A 25,778-nucleotide genomic window follows, 5' to 3' on the forward strand; every position below is an offset into this window, starting at 1 on the left:
AGCACAAACCGGAGCCGAAATCGCGTTCTCGGAAACATTTATTTTAACTCAGTGTTACTTCAAAGTGTATCGAACTAATTGCTCTATTTGAGGCAAAATGGGTCATTCATTCGCTTTTAACGTATTTCAAAATTTATATCGTGACGTTTAACAAAACTAACACGGAAATTATATGGAAGTTCCCCTGGGACCAAGCGGTGTTGAGGAGAATTAACGGTGCATTATGTACCCCAGCCAATCTCATGCCGACGACCTCAGGATAGATTATTTGTGACATTTTAAACATTTTCTATTTCGGAGTTAAAAGGAAATTTCCCACGTGCTGAACGAATTAGGTATGACAGTTGTTTTCCAGTCCCTTTTGTCTTCTGACAGCTTGTCGAATTTAAACATTGTTGTCAGTAACCTTGAAATATTTTAAGGAGATGGTGGTTTGTTTAAACTAAAGGATACTGTGGTAACTATCTTCAATCCACGCGATAACTAAATGTTTTTCTTGACGGACGATTATTTCCAGCAAATACATTGCCCTGCTATTTTTTGTCTTTCATCAGTCAGATAAAACGGAGTAAGGTTTCCAAATAGATTTAGTTCTTTTGAATGTTTAATAAGTTTTTATCAAATTTTGATATAAATATTAAAAGTTTTAATCATTTCTGGTTGTTTCATTTCAGTTCATGTATGACCATCAATGACGGTCAAGTGCTAAGCCGTTTGATCAGCTTGTCAATTTCGATTTTCGATCGTGAACCTTCCCTTTCCTGATAGCAACCCTGCTTCCCCTCACCTTTATTTCACACTTGATTATATATATAATTCGAAGTCTGATGGTTATACATGTAACACATGCTTTGGGAGATATAGTTTCAGTCAATTTATCTGCGTTCAAATCAACGAAAAATACTTCTATTTTTGTGTGTAGGTGTAATTTCAAACATTTAAAACTGGTCTCTTTGATTTCTTCTAGAAAATCGGACATAAAAATCCAAAACTAACGTTGGAGTGTTAGAGTATTCATTATTTTGGGACCAATGAATTGTGAAAATAGTGGGAAGAGGTTCTGATCAGTGGTGTCTTCGGCATTCAGTTTTCGTATGCTGCTAATTTGTATTTGAATATAATGATAAAAAAATATTTAATCTTTTAGAAACTGCTATTTCGTAACAATTGCTAGCTAGGACGATTCTGTTATAATAGAGCATGCCTCGACAAAAACTTGGTCAATGTAAGTATAAACTTGGGTTCACTTAATTTGAACATACATATAGGAATATCACGTTGCGTATGTGTTTTAAAATAATAAAGTTTTTGAGTTTCGCCGTGCTAGACGTTTTCCATTGTTAAGTAATGATATATCTGTGCAAGATGTATCACAGAAATGTCATCAAACGCATCACCCAACACATATATATATCATATATATCCGTCAGTGATGTTGAAATGCGTGAAAAAAATGAGACAAAGGTGGACTTTGGTGTAAGAATATAATTGTATTTCAATAAGACGATAGCGGTCCTCAGTTATTATATTGTTACAGAGACACACACACATTTAAAACATAAACAGGATCCCCTGACGCAGCTTACTCCTGTTACAGATAAATATTGCAAAGTGAATATTTAGTCAGTAGCAAACGAGCGTGCAGAACCTTAACACTTAGCCAATAAACCACGAAACGTGACGGGGGTATAATGGGTCCCGTCGACACCCTAAACCTATATAACGGTACAGCGGTTCTGATCGCGCTGCATTACTGGCGAAACGTTAGTGAGAAATGGCTACAGACGTATGACAATTTTAGAATCCGTCTCCTGGGACTTAAATGTATAATATGTAACCGGAGTTATATTATCAGTTTCTATTGTCGAAGCATTAAATCAGCGGATGTGAATCCGCGTAAATTGTTAAGTCTCGATGTCTATTAAAATGTCGCCAAAAAACGTGTTTTATCACAGGTCGATGTCAGTAAATAATTCATTTCGCAGAAACCTAAGCATAACAATACCGGAAGGTGATTTACCAACGTTTATAGACTGACAGATACACAATAACGGAATTTAATATGATATGGTTTCTAAGGAAGTACTATTGTTCACAAATATTGTTTCCCTTTAATCATAGCAGCGTGCAGTTGTACAGCATGCTAACAATGTTCCCTGTCGTAAATATAGACCGTCATTAATATTCCACTACGTCATCCGAGGCCATATTGGAAGTGACATTTGTATAGTGCTACCGTACAATGATATTTGTATAAAATGTGTCATCAACAGCAAGCACAAGGCCCGGTCATCAGTTCTGTCAAAACGAAAATGTGCAAAATATGAAGTCATCAGAAAAAACACATTGTTTTATGTTCAATCAGTTTATATATAAAGCTGTCAGAAAGGCGGAAGTCACACCATGTGACACATACGGAAGCAAGTCATTACCTGCTTCAGCAAAATAAACATGTCGGGCCTCATATGTGTACAAATAAATAACGTAAGGAAATAAAAAAAGTCCTGATATTTATCTTTTCATTTCTAAAAAGTCGTTCCTGAAACTTTCAAAAACATTTATAAATATCAAAATCCTCTTTACGTACCGAACACATGTACAACTGATTACGCGGCCGGTCTTTTTTCGCGTGAATATGGGCAGAGGTTTCTATGGCAAGGAGCAATCAAAATGACCATCAACCAAAGTAATTCAGCAGAGACATTATTCCATACATTTTTAATTCCTAGTTTCATTCGGAGAGAATTTAATTTATTTCAATAGACTGAGTACGCGTATCATTTGTTATAACCAATGTATATACATGTACTGCACTTAATAATTACTAGAACATTGCACTGATTCATATTTTAAGGCGGTTTTAATATCTTTGAGTATTTCTCAACCTTTCCGCAGATTACATGCAATGTATGGCAATGGGCACAGAAAACACCAAACAGTCATATCACCCTGAGCACACCAAACTCTCACATTACTCACAACACATTGAACCGTCACATCACTCATATTACATCGAACCGACACATTACTAGCAAAGTACTAAACTGTAACATCACCCATATACACATAAGGTGACACTAAACCGACCAATCACCAACATCGGAATAAACCAACACATTACTTGCAACGCACTAAACCGTCACATCACTCGCATAGAACTAACCGTCACATCACTCATTTAACACTAAACCGTCACATCACTCACATAACACTAACACGTCAAATCACTCATTTAACACTAAACCGTCACATCACTAACGAAACATTAAACCGTCACATCACTAACGAAACATTAAACCGTCACATCACTCACATAACACTAAACCGTCACATCACTCATTTAACACTAAACCGTCACATCAATCGCATATAACTAACCGTCACATCACTCACATAACACTAACACGTCAAATCACTCATTTGACACTAACACGACACATCACTCATTTAACACTAAACCGTCACATCACTCATTTAACACTAAACCGTCACATCACTCACATAACACTAAACCGTCACATCACTCATTTAACACTTAACCGTCACATCACTCATTTAACACTAAACCGTCACATCACTCATTTAACACTAAACCGTCACATCACTAACGAAACATTAAACCTGCACATCACTAACGAAACATTAAACCGTCACATCACTAACGAACCATTAAACCGTCACATCACTTACAAAACACTTAACCGTAACATCCCTTACAAAACACTAAACCGTCTGATCACTAACGAAACATTAAACCGTCACATCACTTACAAAACACTTAACCGTCACATCCCTTACAAAACACTAAACCGTCTGATCACTAACGAAACATTAAACCGTCACATCACTCACATAACACTAACACGTCAAATAACTCATTTAACACTAAACCGTCACATCACTCACTTAACACTAAACCGTCACATCACTCATTTAACCCTAAACCGTCACATCAATCGCATATAACTAACCGTCACATCACTCACATAACACTAACACGTCAAATAACTCATTTAACACTAAACCGTCACATCACTAACGAAACATTAAACCGTCACATCACTCATTTAACACTAACCCGTCACATCACTCATTTAACACTAAACCGGCACATCACTAACGAAACATTAAACCGTCACATCACTTACAAAACACTTAACCGTAACATCCCTTACAAAACACTAAACCGTCTGATCACTAACGAAACATTAAACCGTCACATCACTAACGAAACATTAAACCGTCACATCACTTACAAAACATTTAACCGTCACATCACTCACAAAACACAAACCGTCACATCACTAATATATATATCAACCTTCACAACACTCACATAACACTAAATTGTCACATCACTTGCATAACACTTAAACACCACATCACTCATATAACCTAAATCGTCACATCACTCATATATCACTAACTGTCACATCACTTACAACACACTAAACCGTCACATCACTTACAAAACACTTAACCGTCACATCCCTTACAAAACACTAAACCGTCTGATCACTAACGAAACATTAAACCGTCACATCACTAACGAAACATTAAACCGTCACATCACTCATTTAACACTAAACCGTCACATCATTCAAACAGGACTAAACCGTCACATCACTAACGAAACATTAAACCGTCACATCACTCACATAACACTAAACCGTCACATCACTTGCATAACTCTTAAACACCACATTACTCATATAACGCTAAATCGTCACATTACTCATATATCACTAACTGTCACATCACTTACAAAACACTAAACCGTCACATCCCTTACAAAACACTAAACCGTCACATCACTAACGAAATATTAAACCGTCACATCACTCACATAACATAAACCGTCACATCACTCATATATCACAAACCTCCACAACACTCATATAACACTTAATCGTCACATCACTTGCATACCACTTAATCACCACATCACTCATATAACACTAACTGTCACATCCCTTACATAACACTTAAACACCACATCACTCATATAACGCTAAATCGTCACATTACTCATATATCACTAACTGTCACATCACTTACAAAACACTAAACCGTCACATCCCTTACAAAACACTAAACCGTCACATCACTAACGAAATATTAAACCGTCACAGCACTAACGAAACATTAAACCGTCACATCACTAACGAAATATTAAACGGTCACATCGCTCACATAACATAAACCGTCACATCACTTACAAAACACTAAACCGTCGCATCACTCACATTACACTTAAACACCACATCACTCATATATCACAAACCTTGACAACACTCATATAACGCTAAATCGTCACATTACTTATATATATCACTAACTGTCACATCACTCATATAACATAAACCGTCACATCCCTTACAAAACACTAAACCGTCACATCACTAAGGAAAAATTAAACCGCCACATCACTTACAAATCGTTAAAACGTCACATTACTAACGAAATATTAAACCGTCACATCACTCACGTAACATAAACCGTCACATCACTCACATAACACAAACCGTCACAACACTCACATAACACTAAATCGTCACACCACTTGCATAACACTAACACGTCACATCACTCATTTAACACTAAACCGCCACATCATTCAAACAGCATCAAACTGTCATATCCCTTACATAACACTTAAACACCACATCACTCATATAACGCTAAATCGTCACATTACTCATATATCACTTACTGTCACATCACTTACAAAACACTAAACCGTCACATCCCTTACAAAACACTAAACCGTCACATTACTCACATAACATAAACCGTCACATCACTCATATATCACAAACCTTCACAACACTCACATAACACTAAATCGTCACATCACTTGCATAACACTTAAACACCACATCACTCATATAACGCTAAATTGCACACCACTCATGTATCACTAACTGTCACATCACTTACAAAACACTAAACCGTCACAGCACTAACGAAACATTAAACCGTCACATCACTAACGAAACATTAAACCGTCACATCACTCACATAACATAAACCGTCACATCACTTACAAAACACTAAACCGTCACATCACTCACATTACACTTAAACACCACATCACTCATATATCACAAACCTTCACAACACTCATATGACGCTAACTCGTCACATCACTCATATAACATAAACCGTCACATCCGTTACAAAACACTTAACCGTCACATCACTAAGGAAATATTAAACCGCCACATCACTTACAAAACACTAAACCGTCACATCAATAACGAAATATTAAACCGTCACATCACTCACGTAACATTAACCGTCACATCACTCACATAACACAAACCGTCACAGCACTCACAAAACACTAAATCGTCACACCACTTGCATAACACTAACACGTCACATCACTCATCTAACACTAAACCGTCACATCATTCAAACAGCATCAAACCGTCACATCACTAACGGAACATTAAACCGTCACATCCCTTACAAAACATTAAACCATCACATCACTCACATAACATAAACCGTCACATCACTCATATATCACAAACTTTCACAACACTCACATAACACTAAATCGTCACATCAGTTGCATAACACTTAAACGCCACATCACTCATATAACGCTAAATCGTCACATCACTCATATATCACTAACTGTCACATCCCTTCCAAAACACTAAACCGTCACATCACTAACGAAACATTAAACCGTCACATAACTCACATAACATAAACCGTCACATCACTCACATGACACAAACCTTCACAACACTCACATAACACTAAATCATCACACCACTTGCATAACACTTAAACACCACATCACACAAATAGTTAATCGTGACATCACTCATATATCACTTACTGTCACATCACTTACAACACACTAAACTGTCACATCACTTACAAAACACTAAACCGTCACGTCACTTACAAAACACTAAACCGTCACATCACTCAAAAACACTAAACCGTCACATCACTAACGAAACATTAAACCGTCACATCACTTGCATAACAATAAACCCCCACATCATTTACAAAACACTAAACCCCCACATCACTTACAAAACACTAAACCCCCACATCACTTACAAAACACTAAACCGTCACATCCAGATAATAAAATGAAAAAGAAAACAAGGGAAACGATCTAACGATTATTTCATACTTTTTGGAAGTAGATAAAACAATGAAACTCTTTGACTCAATTTTATAAACAAACAGCATTAGGTTTAATTAGAAATATAGCGATTGCTGGATTCCAGAGCAGAAGCATTGCGTTCATGTATGACGTAGATATATGTTACGTTTGTTGTGATGAAGTTTAGTTGTTCTTCATTAAGGCTCACTGATCCGACTGATGTTGTTGAAATCAGGGGAGTCCTGTTTGCTAATTAGCATTTACTTCCTGTTGTGATCTGGTGGTTTATTTGCGCTTCCGTGTTAGCCAGACATGAAGACCAACACAGAAACGTTTCATGCTGGCGAGTCATGGCGTACAGACTTTACCGAATTAGCCTAATAACACTGAGCAATCAGCTCTATCCGCGTCGAATTAGCCTTCCTTTAATAGAGGATAATACAAAAGATGAACTTCATTCAGTGCACTGGGCAGGCATACTGCGGTAAAATATTTCAATAATGATACATGTACATTACTTTGTGTCAGTTTTACTTAATAAATAACCTACTAATAGAACTAAATAAACGCGTAGTCGCTTTAATTCTTATTTTCAGAATGGTATAAGACCGATCAGTTACCAATGTGCGAACGTTAATGTCATACGGTCTTCCAAGACGTCCTGCTGACATTGATTGGGCCATATAATACTACTGTCCAATTATCGGGGTATTATTGACGCGGCCAAAATACTTTTCATGTGCCCGAAAGTTTTAGAACTTTTGTTTCATTAGACAAGCATGAACCAGTGTCCAGTATATCACAATTGTCAATATGAACTGGAATATATAATATTGCTTCTTCTCCCGAAACAGTTATGTTAACTGATTCCTCTCTCATAGACGTCTATAGACGTTGGCCCGATGATGTCTGTTCCAGGCTAGCCTGATATTAGTACGAACTCCGTTATTTATGTCTTATCAAATCAAGCGGGGTCGATCGAAGCAGGATCTGAGAATAGCAGGCCTCATAAAACACATTTACAATGGTCCGGCAACAGGATCACGTATTGAGGTACACTTTCCGATTGGCTGGTGCCTAGAACTGTTGCCGTGAATCACAACAACGAGCACATAAGCTGGCCCGGGCGTCCTCGTTGTTTATTATAACAGGTTTTTAATGTAAAGAAGTGGCTTTACAGATCATCCGCAGCATTATCTAAGGTGTCTCATGAGGATATGTTATGAGACTCGCTATTGTTTTATTCCCAGGAAGCAATATGCTTTTTTAATCTTTCATAAGATCATAGCAAAAATTGGGTCAGTTTTCACAGAGTCGATTTTTTTTATTATTAATCAATGAAAGAATGTGAGAGGAAGTATTTTAGTGTTATAGTTATAGAGGTTGTATCACGCAATATATCTGTAGCTAGCCAATATCTAAAATGAAACAATATTGTAATTGTTGACGGGAAAACAAACACCGAAAAGAATATTGATGTTTAAGCATAACATTGCTGAACGCAGATCAAGGCATTGAATTAAAGACAGCATTTAAAATCCCAGGAGACGACGGCAATTAATCAAACGTTATCCATATGCAAATTAAATGGAGGTTGATTGCACACTTGTGTACGCATACTTCCGAGACAGCACTGTTGTTAGTGGTAAGGTCACCAGGCTAAGATGTTCGCACATTGCCTGAAGTGCACTCGGGGTTCTAGCTGTAAGGATGTGTATCCTCACTTTTGAAGCTGTATCGTAGTCTTTTGGTCCCAAATATAATCTGTTCCGTTGAAAATTCCGTTTTTCTTGAATTTAATGCCAGCAATGAAGTGGCAGTCCTATAGTGAACTATATATTTTAGCCTTTTCATGAAAGGCGATTCGTTAATATCCCGAGCCTTATTGTTTTGGTAGTCGTTATCATCTGTTTGATACGACGTTCACTCTTAATTTGCTGGCTGTTATGTGATATTCATGGATGATTTCTATGATACGGATGACTGACCAACCCCGCGCGACATTACGAAATGCGGCTGGTGATTGGCACCACAAGAGGTGCAATGACATTTATCCCACCGGATCATCTCCGGCCTTTTTGAAGGCTAATGTTTATTTGTCATCTTCTTTTGTCACTTCAATTCCTGTCGTTGCATTTTTGTCGAGTTACAGTTTGGATTTCGTTTTTCTATATTGAAGATTCGAAGCATATGTTTTCATTTTTTCATTTTGACCCATTGATTTGGTTTTCACAGGTAATATGGAAGAGGAAGTCAGAGAAGCATGCTTTGACGATAGGTGATTTTGTATTTACGAGTGACAACTCTTACTCCGTTGAGCATGCAGACCGCAGCCAGATCTGGGCGTTGGTCATCAAGAACGTACAGAAGGAACACGCGGGAGAGTATGAGTGCCAAATTAGTACCAAGGAGGACTTAAACAAAACTGTATCATTAACAGTGTTAGGTAAGTTTTCTATAAATAGCCTTTATGCCGCCTACTCGTGAAGATCATTCCAATTACATGAATATACGTAGTACATTAAGAGCAATATGGAAAATCGTTCAAAGTGACATCCATGATTTTTCAAAACCATCTGTAAATAATGAATAGGGAACTACCAATGAATCAAAGAACATTTTATGCGCTCTCGCGTGTGACTTCAGACTACAAAGTACAACCGCTACAATTTAAACTTATTAAAGTATTAAACGTATTTATAAATGAACAAACAAATCTATATCTTTAAATTATAAGATATGTTTAACGAGTGATGATTTAAAACGTAAACATTTGTATTTGTTTGTTCATTAATCAAAACAACATACATGTATACCATGTTCTTTGGCTTGCAACTGTTATAGCACCTAAAAAGGATAATATATTTAACAGAATCATCTTTTTTATTTTCAGCTGCATCAAGACAAACACCAGGTATATATATTCCTTTCAGGAACAATATATATTAGCCACCTTCAAATTAAATTTAACAAACGATTGTCTTGAGTAGATTTTTATCTTCATAAATTCATTGTTGGTTTTGGTTTCATTTACGCTACTGCTGGTCTAGTTTTAGAATTCATCACATCTTTTTCAATTTGGTTCCAGTTGGTACAAAAATAGTGCAAGTGAAGAACAACCGGAAGTTAGGCAAGTGGGGACAAATCGCGAATGTCAACCTCGTCAAAGGCAGTCGACGAATTTACAATTAACTAGCGAAAATTAGAGCAAGTTGAATAGGCAAAAAAAAACATTCATTGCATGGCTTTACCTTAAGGCCATATTCAGTATGTCAAACGGTGCTTTAAGCTTCTTGCATGTTACATTAACACACATGTACGTGTAGCCGAGTTCGTCGACTGCCTTTGCCCGTCTTAGACAAGTCCCGATCTGAGGAGATGACGTCTCCATTGTGTTCGTCACGTTTCCTTTCTTAGCAGTTTCTTTAAAGTGTAACTGGTTTATTGTCGTCTTATCACATTTCAGCTTCTCATAATAGTGATTCATTTAACATTTTACTATTTTCCAACGGCACAATTGATTTTAAATTAGATTTGGAAATTAAAAATGTGGCATGATGTACTTTTGGTTGGCATTTAATCATTCAAGCACTTTTGAAGAAACGTTGAACACTTACGAGTGGATCCTTCATTTGGGTTAATTATTGATCAACAACCATTTGTATCGACACTTAACCAGTTAGCAATTCTCTCCTACACACCAGACACCACCTACGTGAATGACCCAGTACTCTATGGTGTCATAGCAATGAACAGGAGACAGCGTTCTTTGCTATGTATATACATAGACTAATGTTTGTCATCACACGAAGTTTGGAGTGAGGGTGAAAATTGTAATTGCTAATGAAAAAACTTCAGATAGGATTTGTGATAAGAACTCGGGAGTTGCATTGGGATAGTAGTTAGTCAACTGTTGTTCTACTCTGCTTTGGGAGATAAACCATTTGTTTTTAAATGTTTGTATTTATTTGTAGTGATATCCTGTATCAATATCTTTGTAGACTATACATGCACTATCTATTTACATGTTACGAACGTGTTCCATGCGATGTTTATCTACAATCATGTACAGTACTCATCAGTATGTACACATTGCAGCAATCGTGGTAGTCACCTCGACGTGAGAAGTACCTGCATCTATCCGATTAAAAGTCACACCCTTTCCCTATTTCGATCTGTATTAATATGCCAGCCAGTCGAGACGTCTACCACGGCACCACTGTAGCCATTGTGTTTCCTTCACCTTTTGTTTTGTTTGTTTACGTTGCTCTTTCCTCGTTGTCTACTTCCAGTTCCCACACGACGGCCCCTGCCGATCTTGCCAGGTACAGACGTTCAGTCAATCTCGATGTTATTATGAATACAAGTTACAATATTGTATATTTTCAGTCTAGTCTACATGAAGTTTTATTTGCACCACTCACATTTACTGACAAAAGCATCGCGTGTCCGGTTCACCCTGTGTTTTTACGACCGTGTGGCACACTTAGAATGTTAACACAGCCACAGTAGTATTAGTTGAGGAGTGCATGCCGGTTCCTAAACGTTGTGGTGGAGTATGTGTTGTCTCATGGTTTTAATGTCCTCTCGGTTTAAACGATATAACATTAATAGACCATCGCTAAATTGAATTTTAAAATCGATATCCGACTACAACTGCATTGCCAAAAGATAAATGCACTATTTCCTTTTGAAAAGTGCATATCGCTTCCACTTGGAGGTGTTTGCATGTTTGTCTGTGAGCATTCTTGTTTAAAAAGACGGATACTTGGTCTGGGAAATACTAAATTCATGAGACAGACTTTGACTCCCTGCCATACTAAATTCCAAAGCTGACGCCATTGAAGGCTGAACACATATATATCACTGAAAACCGGCGTGGACAGGGCACGTGTACCTTTTGACTCTAACCTTGCTACTAACGTACTGCATTTCCAGACTTGCCAAAGCTTAGGCGTAACTTCTTTGAGCAGAACTCTTATAAAGAAGTAAATATCGGTAAAAGATCATTTGCCAACTTGATCAACAATTTTCCTCCGATATAACCGAATAAAAAATGCAGCGAAAACGATTTTTGCTTTATTTAACTTAATTTTGTGAAGTGAGCTTTATCAAAATCAATATATTCGAAAAGATTTTAAATAAAAACAGAGAAACAACCCTTTTTGATATTCCCCGTTCGGTTTCCGTCAGTAAAATAGCAAACTTAATACTGGACATCGTAAAGACTACAATAAGAACAGAGAAGACATACATGTAGATCCGAAAGGGAAAACGTTTATTGCTCCAGATATAGCTCCCGTCAACTCCAGGAAATACATAGATCAACAGTGCAACGATTCAAGTCTTTACTCGTGGTAGAAACTGGGATCAAATGGGCGTGGTCAACTTCGAGTATGGTCATCATTCTAGCCTAGAAGTGTGATGTGGATGTCTTGGTTAATTATAGCAATGCTACATATTTGATAAACGACACTGATAGCATCACTGATATTGATTCAGATAGCTTACTTGTGCCTTTTATTGTTGTTGTCTAGAATTGTTGAACACCTGTAGTTTCTATCGCTGGCTGATCACGGTAGCTATTTTCTCTACGTGTTGTAGTGTTTTTTTCTTGAGCATGCTTTGGATGATAATATCAACTGGATCTAAGAAGTTGTTGTTGTGCATTGCCAATTATTGTAATTTTTAGATAGCCTTCGGATTAACTAACATAATATGTATTAATCGGACTATCGGAAATTAATCAGAACTAGTTAAGATAGATAGCACACAGTGCTTACTCGTCGTCAAAATATTGTCTTGAACTAATATTCCGTCTTTGCGTATTGCAGAGTTATCTTCTCTTGGGAGCAGGGATTGATTTTTACGTCACTTGTTTGGGAGAGGAACGTCATCAATTTTTAAGAAAACGACGTAGTTCTCTCACACAAACCAATAACGTAACAATCATTCCCTTCTCCCAAGAGAAGATAACTCTGCAATACGCAAAGACGGAATAATGGGGCATTGACTATATATCAAGAATAGATTAGTACATTAATACTAAAAAAATGATCTAATCATAGAAATGTAGTTTATGCATGGTAACTGATGGACTTAAGTTAGGTAACTATGTAGATGTTAAACGTATTTAGGTTTTCCCTCCGTGCGTACTTTCCACGTTCCCTATAAAACCATCACAATTCGTGTTCAGTGTATCATGTTATTATTACATGAATGTTAATTGCGACCTTATAATGTAACATAGATGTTCAGAAACAGCTCAAGCGACACATATTATCATACTATTTATTTGTGACATGTTTTACTTTTAACTATGACACTGCGATAATGTCGTTATGGCAAAATCCTTTGTAGCTTAAATCTGCATGGTGTAATCATAAACATGGTATGACGGATTAATACATAGCACTGCTTTATTTTACACGAGTCTACATTGTTCCACTCCATGTCTTGTTCACAACAGCTGTAATACATCACTAAGTGTAATATGATATCGATTTATGTTGTAATACATTTATATAATACATATAATACTGCGCGGGAACAGGTCGGGTCGTATGTAATTATTTCTGAACTTCTCTTGCAGCAGTACAGCTGGGTGGAGGCGGTTTCGTGGAGAAGGGAAACCCCATTACATTATCGTGTAACGCCACAGGAAAATTGATGACTCCGGACGATATTGACTGGTTTAAGGACGGTATCAAAATCAAAAGCAGTGCAAGGAATACAATTCACATTACAAAACATCGCATGCCTGAAACACGGACGTTAGTTAGTAAACTACGTATAAAACACAGCAATATGAGTGACGCGGGAACCTATATTTGTCGGAGTACGGACCTTAAAGTGAAAGGCATCTATGTGAGCGTGTTAAGCTGTAAGTATTCTATAATGAGTCGACAAATGGTGTGTTGTTATAGATCGTAGAGTATATAATTAGACGTGCGTCCTCCGTTAATAAAGACAAATCACACCCAACATGTTCCAATGTGCACGATTTAACACGTATTTCGTATATTATTATTGTAATTGTATACAAAATGTTACCTGTACAACGAATGTAAAATCGTTAAAAAAAAATCGTTTATAAAGGTTAACTATTTTATTTTTTATTTTTTATTTGAAGTAAAAAGATACAGTGCCCAAGGGCAAAATCTTAACTCGAAGTCTGCAACAAAGATTTATCTCTAATTCAGATTTTACTTAACGTGTGACATGGAGGGACAGAAACTTGATCAAACCAAGAATAATACATTCGGTGGGATGTGTTTATATTTGATCATTACAGGAACATCGCCTCAATAGCAAGGGGATACCGCTCTATTGTTTGTTTACTCTATACAAGGTTCCGTATTTTATACTATGACAATTCTCGAGGTGGTGTTACTTAAGTAGCCATATCTCCTTTTTGCTGTTCGTTTCAATTTTTCGGGAAGTTAATTGAATATTTATACGAAACAAACCAGAAACATATGTGTGAACAAAATGTATGTAATGAACATTATGCCTTACATATCTATATGTCTGATGTCACAAATAACGCTCCTTTATTGTGTGGAGGTACACATTTACTCGAGCCAACACATCTTGTGCTATTTCTGACGTCAGATAACCAAACGCATAGTTATATAACTTGCATGTATATTCATTGTATCGCGTGTAATGTTATATTTATCACTTGACGACCGTGCTAAGTTGAATTTATCCTGTGACTATAGTGTCATGTTATAGTAATAGCACAGCTGTATGCATTGTGGTTTGTTATGTTAATTACTTGACCACCCGTTATATTACGTTATTAAATTGTTGTATTATTTTAAGTTCATGGCTACCATAATAGGTGAATACGACAAAATCGTATTTCCGGATTTAACTTATAAGACAATACTCGTTCTAAAACAAAGTTAAGGCTACATACATGTCGTCATGGCAATGTGGCGTTACGTCGACGACAACTGAAGTGACGTCAAAATGGCGAGGGAATGGACAGCGATCAAAGACAAAAGTTTATATGAATATTTGCATACATTATAAGTAATTTGATGAGAAGGAGGTTAATTTCGTTTTCATTTAGTCTCAGATGGATAACCGGTCGTAGATTTCCCCTTTTTAACACGGCATGTGTTTTTTAATTTAAATACACAATGTTAAATTCCAGCTTTAATTATATATTTAAAATTCGATTTCCCTTTGTTAAGTTTATTATTTAGATAAAAAGACAAGCTGTTCCTGGAAGGATCAATTTCATTTTTTAATAAACATATATGTACATGTAACGCACTGAAAACGAAAGTAGATGGTACACAATTGTAGGCCTCAGAGATCATACCGCGAACGAGGTTTATATTTAGGAATAACTTGAGGATTTCCTGATTGTACTATGTAATGTGTGACATGTCGTTCGTATTACACTTAAAGAAAGATGCTGTGGCAGTGAGCAGCTTCGTGCTTAAGAATTCACTGGGGAAGGTGAACGGTTACAATGTATTCTAATTTATAAAATACGATCGTGAGCTTCCAGATGATAAATATTGTAGATAATAACGTTAAATGTTCTACTATAGCCAAACCTTGCCTCTATTAGGACTTATAGCGGTAGTATTGACGACATACGATGAACCAATATGAGAGGAATGTTACAATTACGACTAGTTTAGAAGATGTTCAAGATGCTTTCCTTTTGATTTCGTCTCTCTTTCCCATATCTTCTTTTTGAAGTAAGATATTCGTATTGTTTGCTACTTTACTGTCGTTAAAATACAGAAAGATACATTTTGGGCTGTTTTTCTTGTAAAGTCTAAATAAAAATAACTCAAAAGCCAGGACGTGCTGGACAAAAAACAACCAACACTTCGAGAATATGGTTGGGACTGTTATTGAAAAAAAACCACCATTTTGTTGGTATATTATTTCAATTCGAGCTTAAATTAATTTTTATATTTGCAGATATTTCTAATAAATTTTACATTTTATTTTCAGCGGAAACAAATCCGATGAAACGCGGTGAGTATCATCACAAAAAGAATGTTTTAAGGATATATGTTGCCTGACTAATTCGTGAATCTTTTATGGAAAAGATTTCCACTTTAACACAGATGTAACCGTTTTTATGAAATGTTATAAGGGTTTGGAATTAATTGATACAAGTGTGATGCATTCAATTGTCACACTAGAATGCGTGTTTTCATAAACGATATTTAAGAAAAATAATGTAAGGGGGATAACTCTAACACAAATCACATGTAAAGTGTGTAAGCTTGGAAAAAACAATGGCAAATATCAAAGTATTAGAAAAAAGAGCCATCGACATTGAAAACTGTTTTCCTAACAAAATGCTATTCTTACAGCAAGTGCTCGGTGTCGACACTGGCGCCTTCAGCAGGTTAATTACTAGGCAATGGCGACCCTTTGTGAAGGTCACGACTTAAAACTCTTAATTATTGCTTGTTCATTGCTGTGGGCCGTAACAGGAATATCAGTTCGGGCTAGCGACCCTGCCCTACGTGTCCGCGACGTGTCCAATATACCTTCTATTACGAGCTGTGATTTGTAGCGTGCTGGTTAATTACAGCCTGTGTGAAGCTGCACCGCTCCCATTAGCTTAATCTATTTCCAATGCGAAACCCTGTTTTAAAATGTCATTCACATAAAACGAACATTCCCTAATTATAATGTTCAAACGCTTTTGTATAGGTGTCATATGTATAACTGCGTGGGCAGTCGTGAGAGAGAGATAAAACGATTTGACGTTATCTGTTGTATAATGATCGGGGGGAAAGACTGATTTTAGTAAATTAAGTATTATATTAAAACTCGTAACTTAATCTAGACCGTTGTATAAATAGTACGTCAATAACTGTTATATTGTGCGAAACATTTTCATAGCAATGGAAATACAGTGGCATCTTCGAAGTTTTTCACATAACGTCATTTTCCCATTGGATTCTATGGTGATATGCATCTGGAAAATTAATTTTCTGATTTTGTTAAATATTGATGAAATTAAGCATACATGCAAAGAATCATCTCGCTATTTTATTGATAGTATCAACATATCTATCCGTTTCATATAATTCTAACCAAGATGAGTTAATTCGCCAAAACATTTTTACGTCATCATTTAACATTTTGTCTACGGGAATGACGTAATCGTATAACTTTGATGCTGAGATGAAGGGAATATCTCAATAACCACGGATAAAAATATAAACCAAAAGAAAGAATCAGATAATTCTCAAGCGGCATTGTAAAATGAATTAATTTACAATTCAGTGGGAAAATGACATTACGTGAAAGAATTTCGGCATGTCACTTAAGTTCACATATCGAAAATATTTGCAGGTATGAAATAAAGCATGAATACAAAAAAAAACATTTAATATCTCTAAACAAAGAAATAAAGTTTAATTAATATGGCTAGTCGCGATTAATTTATACCATGTGCAATCCATATTTAAACCATTTGTGCCTTACAATGTGTTCCGAATGGCCATGTCGAGAGGAATGGATGATTGCGGCATTTTTAATATATTGCCGAGTTGTCGTTATATTATTTAAATCTATATGTGGGTAGCTAACTCCTCTGACCGTTAAAAGCTTTACCCGAGTGGTATATCTATGCTTTAGTGATATGTACTGTTCAACATACTTCTGGTTTATATAAAACTGAAATTTTAAAACACTTCATTGTTAAGAAATACACCTTGCACATTACCTTTTGATTTCTGCTTGAATTGGTTTTATCTTCTTAAAACTTGCAAAACACGAACATGGTTTGGTTAAACTCCCTTCACGTTAACATATGTTATCTTTGATATCACTATGCTATTGTTTTATTTTTGGTTTTACACTTTATATTAACAAAGCATAATAAAGCTGTCTTAAGCTTCATTTACTTTCAGGAACAGAGGACAAAACGTCGGATATCAGCGGACAGTGTAGGTTACACAATCTACCAATTCACGTACTGTTGGCCTTCTTCTCGTTGGTATATTTACTGGCCAGCGTCCACTAGGGGGTCATCCCACGCGGGTGCCTGTGCATAGAGACACGTGCTATATAGAAGCGGTGCCGCCATCAGACGTTATGTCTATGCGGCTTGGGCTGGCCGAGGATCGTTTAGAGAATATGCATCTGTGAATGAGGCTTAATTACTGGGCGCGTGTGCATTAGAGTGTGGTTCATAGTGTTAAGAAGGACAGGTGGATTCTTTTAGTGACCACTCAGCATAGTTACGTCTGGAATCTGGTTAAATGGAGTTGATGAGCTCCTCCGTAATTATACATTCAGTCTGGTCGTTGTTAACCCATTCAGCAGATGACGTCAGGAAACGTTAGGCAGCAGTCGCTGTAGTGACGAATCGTCTGCGGCATTCTTTTCTCTATAACTTCCGGCCAGTTATTTCCGGTCCGGATAGTAACGGAAGTCTAACTGTCGTATTGACCCGATCAGCGCAGACCGATCAATGATCGAAGAGACTGCGCATGTGCGTTTCAAACAAGAAATGACATGCTAACACGGAACGCCAATCGTTTCCAGGATCATGACCGGTCGTGATAGAGTCCAGGTTCGACGAGACATGGAAATTCAGATTGTTTAACGGCCAGTGATCAGGACATAACAGACGTTCATCAAAACTGATAAAGTCCGCATGGCTACAACATTGGCACTGTAGTCACCATTTCGTATCATTCATATTTATTATTTATATGTATCAGGGAGTTGATATTGAGTAAGGGTCACCTGTTACACGTGCCAGGGGTCCCTGCAGGACCCTGATATGGCCCTTGGTTCACGTAAGTCAAGTTTACATCTGTACACTGCCGAGTTCTCCTTACGCCTACACATCCTACTAACGTGTTTCCACACTTCCTTTTTCTTCAATTTCTTACAATTTTATCATTACCGTTTTTTATAAGTACACCAGTCACTCCTGTTTGACTGTTGTTTATTCAAGCAGTCACGTCATATCTATCTCAAGGGGATCCCAGACTCTCTGTTTAGGGAATTGAAAAGAAAATGGAATAAACATTGTTGAAATTAAACGCCGACATTACCATTAAGTCCCTCCATGTCAATACGAGTGTATGTCTGTGTACTGAAGGCCAGTCTAGGACGAGAACAAGTCGTAGCTCACACAACCCTGCAATTCACAACATACTGGAAATTATTCCTGTATAATTTACTACTCAAACTGAATTTAGATTTTTTTTTTATATTAAATTTGTAATAAATCATATTATAAATTAAAAAAATCGTCCATTTTATCGTAAAAGTTTCTCCGTCATTAGAACTGATATTTTTGTATCCTCAGCGTTCTTCGAGAACAAGTAGAACAAGTAATTGACCTCTTCTTTATCATTTGTGACGTCACAAGGAAATCAAGAAAAGACACTATTCTGAAGCACGATTTATGCCCTCAAATGCAACTTTAATTTCCTTTAAGCTTGATAAACAAGATGTGTTTTATATGCGCTTTAGTGCAGATCCAGACATGCTTTATAATTTGTTTTCTGCCTTCATTTCACACGATACAAGTACAGCTACTGACAAAGACACCATGAGCTACCTTGCGTTACGTTACAAAACACAAGAGGTTTTCTTTATGAAAAATATAAATGGACGTTGTTTGTGACGTCGTAAACATTTTAATTATTAGATTAAGTCAGAGAGACATTATTGCATTCTTATTGGACTTTTCCAATACGAAATGTTAGGATGGGCGCCCTCTGTGATCTTCTTTGATATACAATATCATGAAAAGTGCTATTCTTAAGATAAGGCCAGGCTTCTCCGCAATGTATGTTTAGATTGCACTTTTATCACAGAAAGATGTATTTGCAGCAGTTTATGGCAGACAATTTCGAAATATGGTACATATTATAGAACCCGATATTCCCAGGTTATTTTAAAAACCATAATGAAATGATTTCGAAAGGCCCGTCAGCTGTGATGGGTATACACTCTCCAGGCGTCTATAACTTTTGCAAAAAAATATGATGAAACTCTTGAAATGAATCTCCCGCTGTATTCATTACCAACCCCGTTTTATACCATACAGACAACAGGTACTGAAATCCAAATAAGAACATCAATGACGTCACTCATTGTAAGTAGTAGTTAACTAATCTATCAATCTTTTCAACTGATTTAACACGGATTTCATTGTATTCAATATAAAAAGATATGAGCCGCAAACGTCCTCCAGATACAACTGGTGTAGATCGTCAGCTAGCAGGTTTTTATATAGCTATAGAGGTTTCATGTACAGGTGATATTTCTTTAAATATATAAATACATAATCTTACGTTTTTCCTGCATTTTGTAGTAATAACGATAAACAGGTGAGAAATAGATAATGGATGTTGATATTTAATAGCTTCAGTAAAAGTATGAGGTGAACGCTGAATTGCCCATTGTAGTTACCTCCGAACGGTTTCACTTGCAGGTTTTCCCTAGATACGATTCGTCTAGACGTATGTCATACGGTACGGTAAACTAGTGCTTGAACGAGTAATGCAATGAAATGAGGCGACAATGGCATTCTACGGTGTAATTGGATTGAAATGTCTGCACTGTGATTCAAAGATCGTATGCTAATATATAAAAACCGATTAACGCTCTGTGAAAGTGTAAAAAGTTCGCCTTATCACAATGAGATTTTACTATTGCACGTAACGTTATGTTTTATTCGCTGAACGTGATTATTTTTGCCAAAGGGGGTCTGTACAACAGTGAGGTTGTTCGGATGTAACTTGTGATTTGGTGTTTAGCATAATTTGTGAAGATTATCCATTTTATTTGCGATAATATTATATTTATTACATTTTTCACAATTACAAATGCAGCGGTCACATGTCTTGAAGATAATCAATAATAAATAAAGGATGACAATATTAAACAATGCTCATTTTTAGTACAAGAAACAACACCATACTATTGTAATCTGTTTGACAGTTTATTTAGGTAAACCGTCTTCACAAACTCGAATGTGTCTCCAACCAGGACGGGCTAATCCCTGGTTGTCTCATGTTGTTGGCCGAACGTTTGACATCGCCTTTGTTACATGTTTAATCAGTTGATAGTCAGCACTCGTCTTTCATCATTATCTCGATCAATATTGTACCAGGTAGCATAAATAAGAGTGTGTAGCTTCCGGTGGCCGCAAAGCATGACGGGGACCGGAACTGCAATTTATAAGTGAAATGCGTGTAAAGTAATGCTATGTCGTTATAATATAATGTTGATGTAAATACAATGTGTTCCTTTCATTCCATTTGATGCAGTTTGCCATCTGTACATATCGCCATTGTACACGATACATTACACGTGTAAATCACTACTTCAAGACAAACCTGTCTCTTTTTTGAGGAATACTCTTACAGTCTACCGCCACAAGGTATCGGCTTAGCTCGTCCGTCCGTTCATTCGAATGTCTGACAAACTAAAAAAAACATACGTGACGTCCCGTTCGAAAGAAACGCATTTAGTTATATCAGGAACCGAAACATGTATAATATCAAACATGTAAGGAGCTGGTACAGATGTGTTGTAAGACAATATCTATGGCTGAAGGCCTAAACATGGAAACTAAATCTTACTCCTGTGGACTGTGTTTTTAATCATGATTTTTATCACAAACGAAACATATTCAATAAGAATTCATATTGCCCTCAATTATATATCTATTAACGAAATTTCAACGCATGGAAAACTGAATATCCATAAGTATACGGATACGATTACCTCTGAGTGTTACTAGACATACATGTAGTATTGTACAGTAGTGACAATAACAGGGGTTGCTTTATTTCAAAATAAGTGTGTAATCCGGCCCTAAGAAATTGATTTATTTGAATAAAAATATTGCATTAAATAAAATCTATTGAACAATAAAAGTTCGGTATTGTGTTGCCAAGACGTTAAACCAACCATGTAAATCATTTTTCGTTGATGCCAAAAGTATATTTATGAAATGCACCGAAACAAAGTAATATCGAAGTGATATAAAGGCTTTTCCGTTCATTAATATTCATGATGAATAATTCAACGACTCTTTTGCCCCAGAGTCAATTAAAACCTCAACGCGATGAAAAAAAACTTTTTATTTCCTTACGATCGATATTAACGAATACTTGATTTGATAAGTTTATAAACTACAGTTCTCTTTGTAAATAGCTGTAAATTGACGTGGTACATTATATTTTGATATATTTTAAAAGACTTTTTTATAAAATAAATATGTCTAGAGCAGTGTTACAAAACTATTTCGGGTGATCAATGTTATAAAAGTGGTAATCATTATTATAAAACTTCCCTTCAATGTGTTATGAAATAATTCCTGGTTTAGTGTTATAAAGATATACCTACATATTATACATCTATGTAGTGCGGTAGAGATGCCACCGTTAAACAAATATTCCTTGTGCGGTATTGGGTAGATATCGTTGTTATAAAATGAAATAATGCCATGTGTCGCGTTGGATAAACCTGAAAATAAGATTTCACAATTGTCCTAGCAACACGATGAGTTACTCTCTACTCTCGTATACATTTTTATGTACCGACTCAGAATTTGGCAGTATTATTTTTATTAAACCAGAACATCGGTTAAACACTTATAAATGTGTAGTGCACGTCATTATTTAAACATACTTCAATCAATCACGTCAATTCTTTTTTTAAAGTGATATTCTTTCTCCATCATTCAAGTTTTATCATTTTGACATATAGCAAGTCATCCTGTTGTTCCTTGCGGGATTGTCATACCGTGATTTTAACTCTCCCTCGTTCTAAATCTACAATCTTTACTTCTCTCTAGTTTGTTCTAATGTGGTAGTCTTATAAAGCATACCCGAATGTTCAGTGTTATACAAAACACGAGTCCATGTACATTATAAGGTACTTGTTCAAGAAGCGTGTTAAATTGAAATGTAGGCCCATATTCATGACACTGCTCTTGTACTCAAGCATTGATTCTGTGCTCTAACCTTCTTTTTCGTCGCTGGCTTAAAATCATGTTACAAGATCAAAAGGTCAAGTTTAAACATCGAAAATAGTTTTGATTTCAGCCTCAAGATTCTTCTTAATTCTTCGAGATAATTGACAAAATGTAACTTTTCCTAAATCTATCAATGGAATAAGAAATTGCTCTTGAGCACAAAATCTGACTTTGAGCATGAGGACGGTTTCAATAATACGGGTACTTGGTTAGGGTTACAATACGGTATGACAATTGTTGCTCGGTTCACGACGCTCGATAAGGTATGTATATAATAATGAATGGTTGGTCTTGTATATATTAGAAAAAGATACTATGGAAAAGACGAGTCTAAAATGTACTGTAATAATTTATTGTTGAATATTTGAATAAATTGCATTCGTTAAAGATGCATATCTGAATAAAATGTTCAGTATTTTGTAGATTTTGTTTCGCTTGTTGTGTGTTTATTGTTGGGACATGTTTCATACATAGTCAATATATGGACGTGTACCCTATGACACAACCCGAAGGTCGACATACAGATTCAGTGGAAACAGTCAAGCACGGACATTTTGGAAATCCTCTGAACCTACTATATGCAATTATTGACGTGCATTAAAACTTAATCGTCAAAATAGCGGTACATGACGTCATGACCATAGTACGTATACCTTTCCCCATGGTACATATAGCACCTTATGTCTGGCTATACTTGTTAAATCATGGAATATTTATTCATTTATCTATTTATAAGATCAGTTCATGTCATCACAATGTCTTACATGTAGCATTTTTACCTATCAATGATTGTTTTCCATTGTTGGTTAATAACGAATATTAAGTAGTATTAAATCTTTCGATAGGCGATGACATTTTATTGTAGAATATTGGGCGATTCCAAAGTTTAGATAGGGGACTGTAAATCATTTTTTGACGTACCAGCTGCTCAGGTTCCTTTGTCTGTAAACACAGCTATACAATCTCTGCACGTAAAGGGCTAGATTTTTCAAATGAAGTTCAATTATGAATCGGTTTTCGCGTCATTTGTTGTGTGCCTTACCTGCAAAGGACTCGTGTGCAGATATAACATCTATATACTGGATCAGTATTTCAAAATATATTCTTAAGAATCATTGGAATATTGGAAAATATTCTAATTTCTGAACACTAATTCACTTTTTGAAACCAAATCCATTAAACATCACACAGCAAACATGTGACAAAAACGTTGATGTTGCTGTCGGTATGTCAGTGGGGCTTTTCCCTGAACCATCTTTAGACGATCTGTTTCCTTTTTCATTCGTATGGAAGTGAATTGCTTCTAGCAGGTTGACAAACGGAGACAAGGTACCGGCCGATCCATTTGTTTCAAATTCAGATATATTCATTATGTTTTGTCCTTGAAAACCAAGAGTATCTTGCATCAACGGACACTATAGAGCCATTTTCTTTAAATTCATATTTTGACATTTACCTACAGTATGACATTAACTATCACTTCACTACCAAAATCTGTAAAGAACGTGACAATTTTAATTTCACGATCGTTTAGTTTCCTTTGCCGGTAGTAATATCACAGTTTCCCTTGCTTATGAAGTTTAAATGTCAGAGTTGATTTGCTAATTCAGAGCCTGTTTCTTAGGATCAGAGTGTCAAGGATAGATGTGCCGTGTTGACCAATAAACAACTGTGTTATGTGTTCCTAACGGAGAGGGGTCAATACATTCTAAGCTTAAAGAAATTACGGTCGCAATCATGACTTCATTTTCCCTTGATATTTCAGTGTGTAACATCACAAACCACTTACAATGTCTACAACCGTTAGAGACCTACACGTTCTATCGTATTTATATGTGAGCTCATTCTCCATATGTATATGGAACTATCTTAAGTGTAAAGTTGTCTTCCGTTTTGACTTAACCTATTTCAAACAACTCCATAAAAAATGAGTCCTACGAAATTATCTGAGCAAACACTTAAGTCTAAGATTCTATTTGGTTTGGTGTCCAGTGAGTTTAGACTTTGAGTTTAGATCAGGTATTGTCGACTTGTATCGTCAATGTGTGTCTATCCTAAACCGTAAATAGCAAGCCTGATAGTTTCATCGAATATACATGTAACAGCATCAGAGAAGTACCATATATTATGGATGGTATGTTGCATGTTTTGGCATCAATTCTATCCAATACCACGGCAATAGGATCAGCGTAAGTGAATTATATTGAGGAGTTATTAGGGAACATAACAGCTGTTTATCTATTTTTCCTGATTGAAAAATGTGTGGAGCAATACCCTCATAAATTAACGCAACGCTCGACAGATAATGGAAGTCCAGAGAATAAACCTTGATTTGAGTTTTTGTCAGCAGATGGCGACACATGATTGTGTGATGTTTTGCAAGATAACGTACGTGTTTATTGTTCTCTTTGAACAAAATATGCTCGTAAATGCTATAATGAGAACATTTTATATAAACCATCGAAGGACAACGATTATGATTTTATCGATAGGAGTGTAAATACAATTTATTGATATAAAATACCGTGTGTTTTTTTTCATTTTCTTTTCATTTGTCTTACAATTTTTAAGTAAATGACAGAGTAGCCTATAACAGAACTTCCATGAATATAAGACGTTTTACTTTAGTTTAAACTT

The 25,778-nt window shown here is 36.1% G+C and overlaps 1 protein-coding gene across 7 annotated transcripts in view; it reads left to right on the forward strand.

Moving 5' to 3' along the window:
* LOC110464616 (protein amalgam-like) overlaps nt 1–23,554 on the forward strand; it is a 118,558-nt gene extending 95,004 nt beyond the window's left edge. For 4 of the 7 annotated variants that reach the window (XM_021519930.1, XM_021519929.1, XM_021519928.1 and 1 more), the window contains 6 exons: nt 9,371–9,581; nt 10,029–10,049; nt 10,224–10,265; nt 13,728–14,018; nt 16,121–16,144; nt 18,043–23,554. In XM_021519930.1, coding sequence (XP_021375605.1) covers nt 9,371–9,581; nt 10,029–10,049; nt 10,224–10,265; nt 13,728–14,018; nt 16,121–16,144; nt 18,043–18,155 — 702 coding nt within the window. In that variant the 3' untranslated portion in view covers nt 18,156–23,554. Of the gene's footprint in view, nt 1–9,370; nt 9,582–10,028; nt 10,050–10,223; nt 10,266–11,427; nt 11,461–13,727; nt 14,019–16,120; nt 16,145–18,042 lie in introns of all 7 variants that reach the window. The other 3 variants (XM_021519933.1, XM_021519934.1, XM_021519935.1) reach the window with 3 other exon arrangements.
* Nucleotides 23,555–25,778: the final 2,224 nt, after the last annotated feature.

Source organism: Mizuhopecten yessoensis, unplaced genomic scaffold (genome assembly GCF_002113885.1).
Source record: "Mizuhopecten yessoensis strain PY_sf001 unplaced genomic scaffold, ASM211388v2 scaffold11015, whole genome shotgun sequence".
Classification (NCBI taxonomy): Eukaryota; Metazoa; Mollusca; class Bivalvia; order Pectinida; family Pectinidae; genus Mizuhopecten; species Mizuhopecten yessoensis.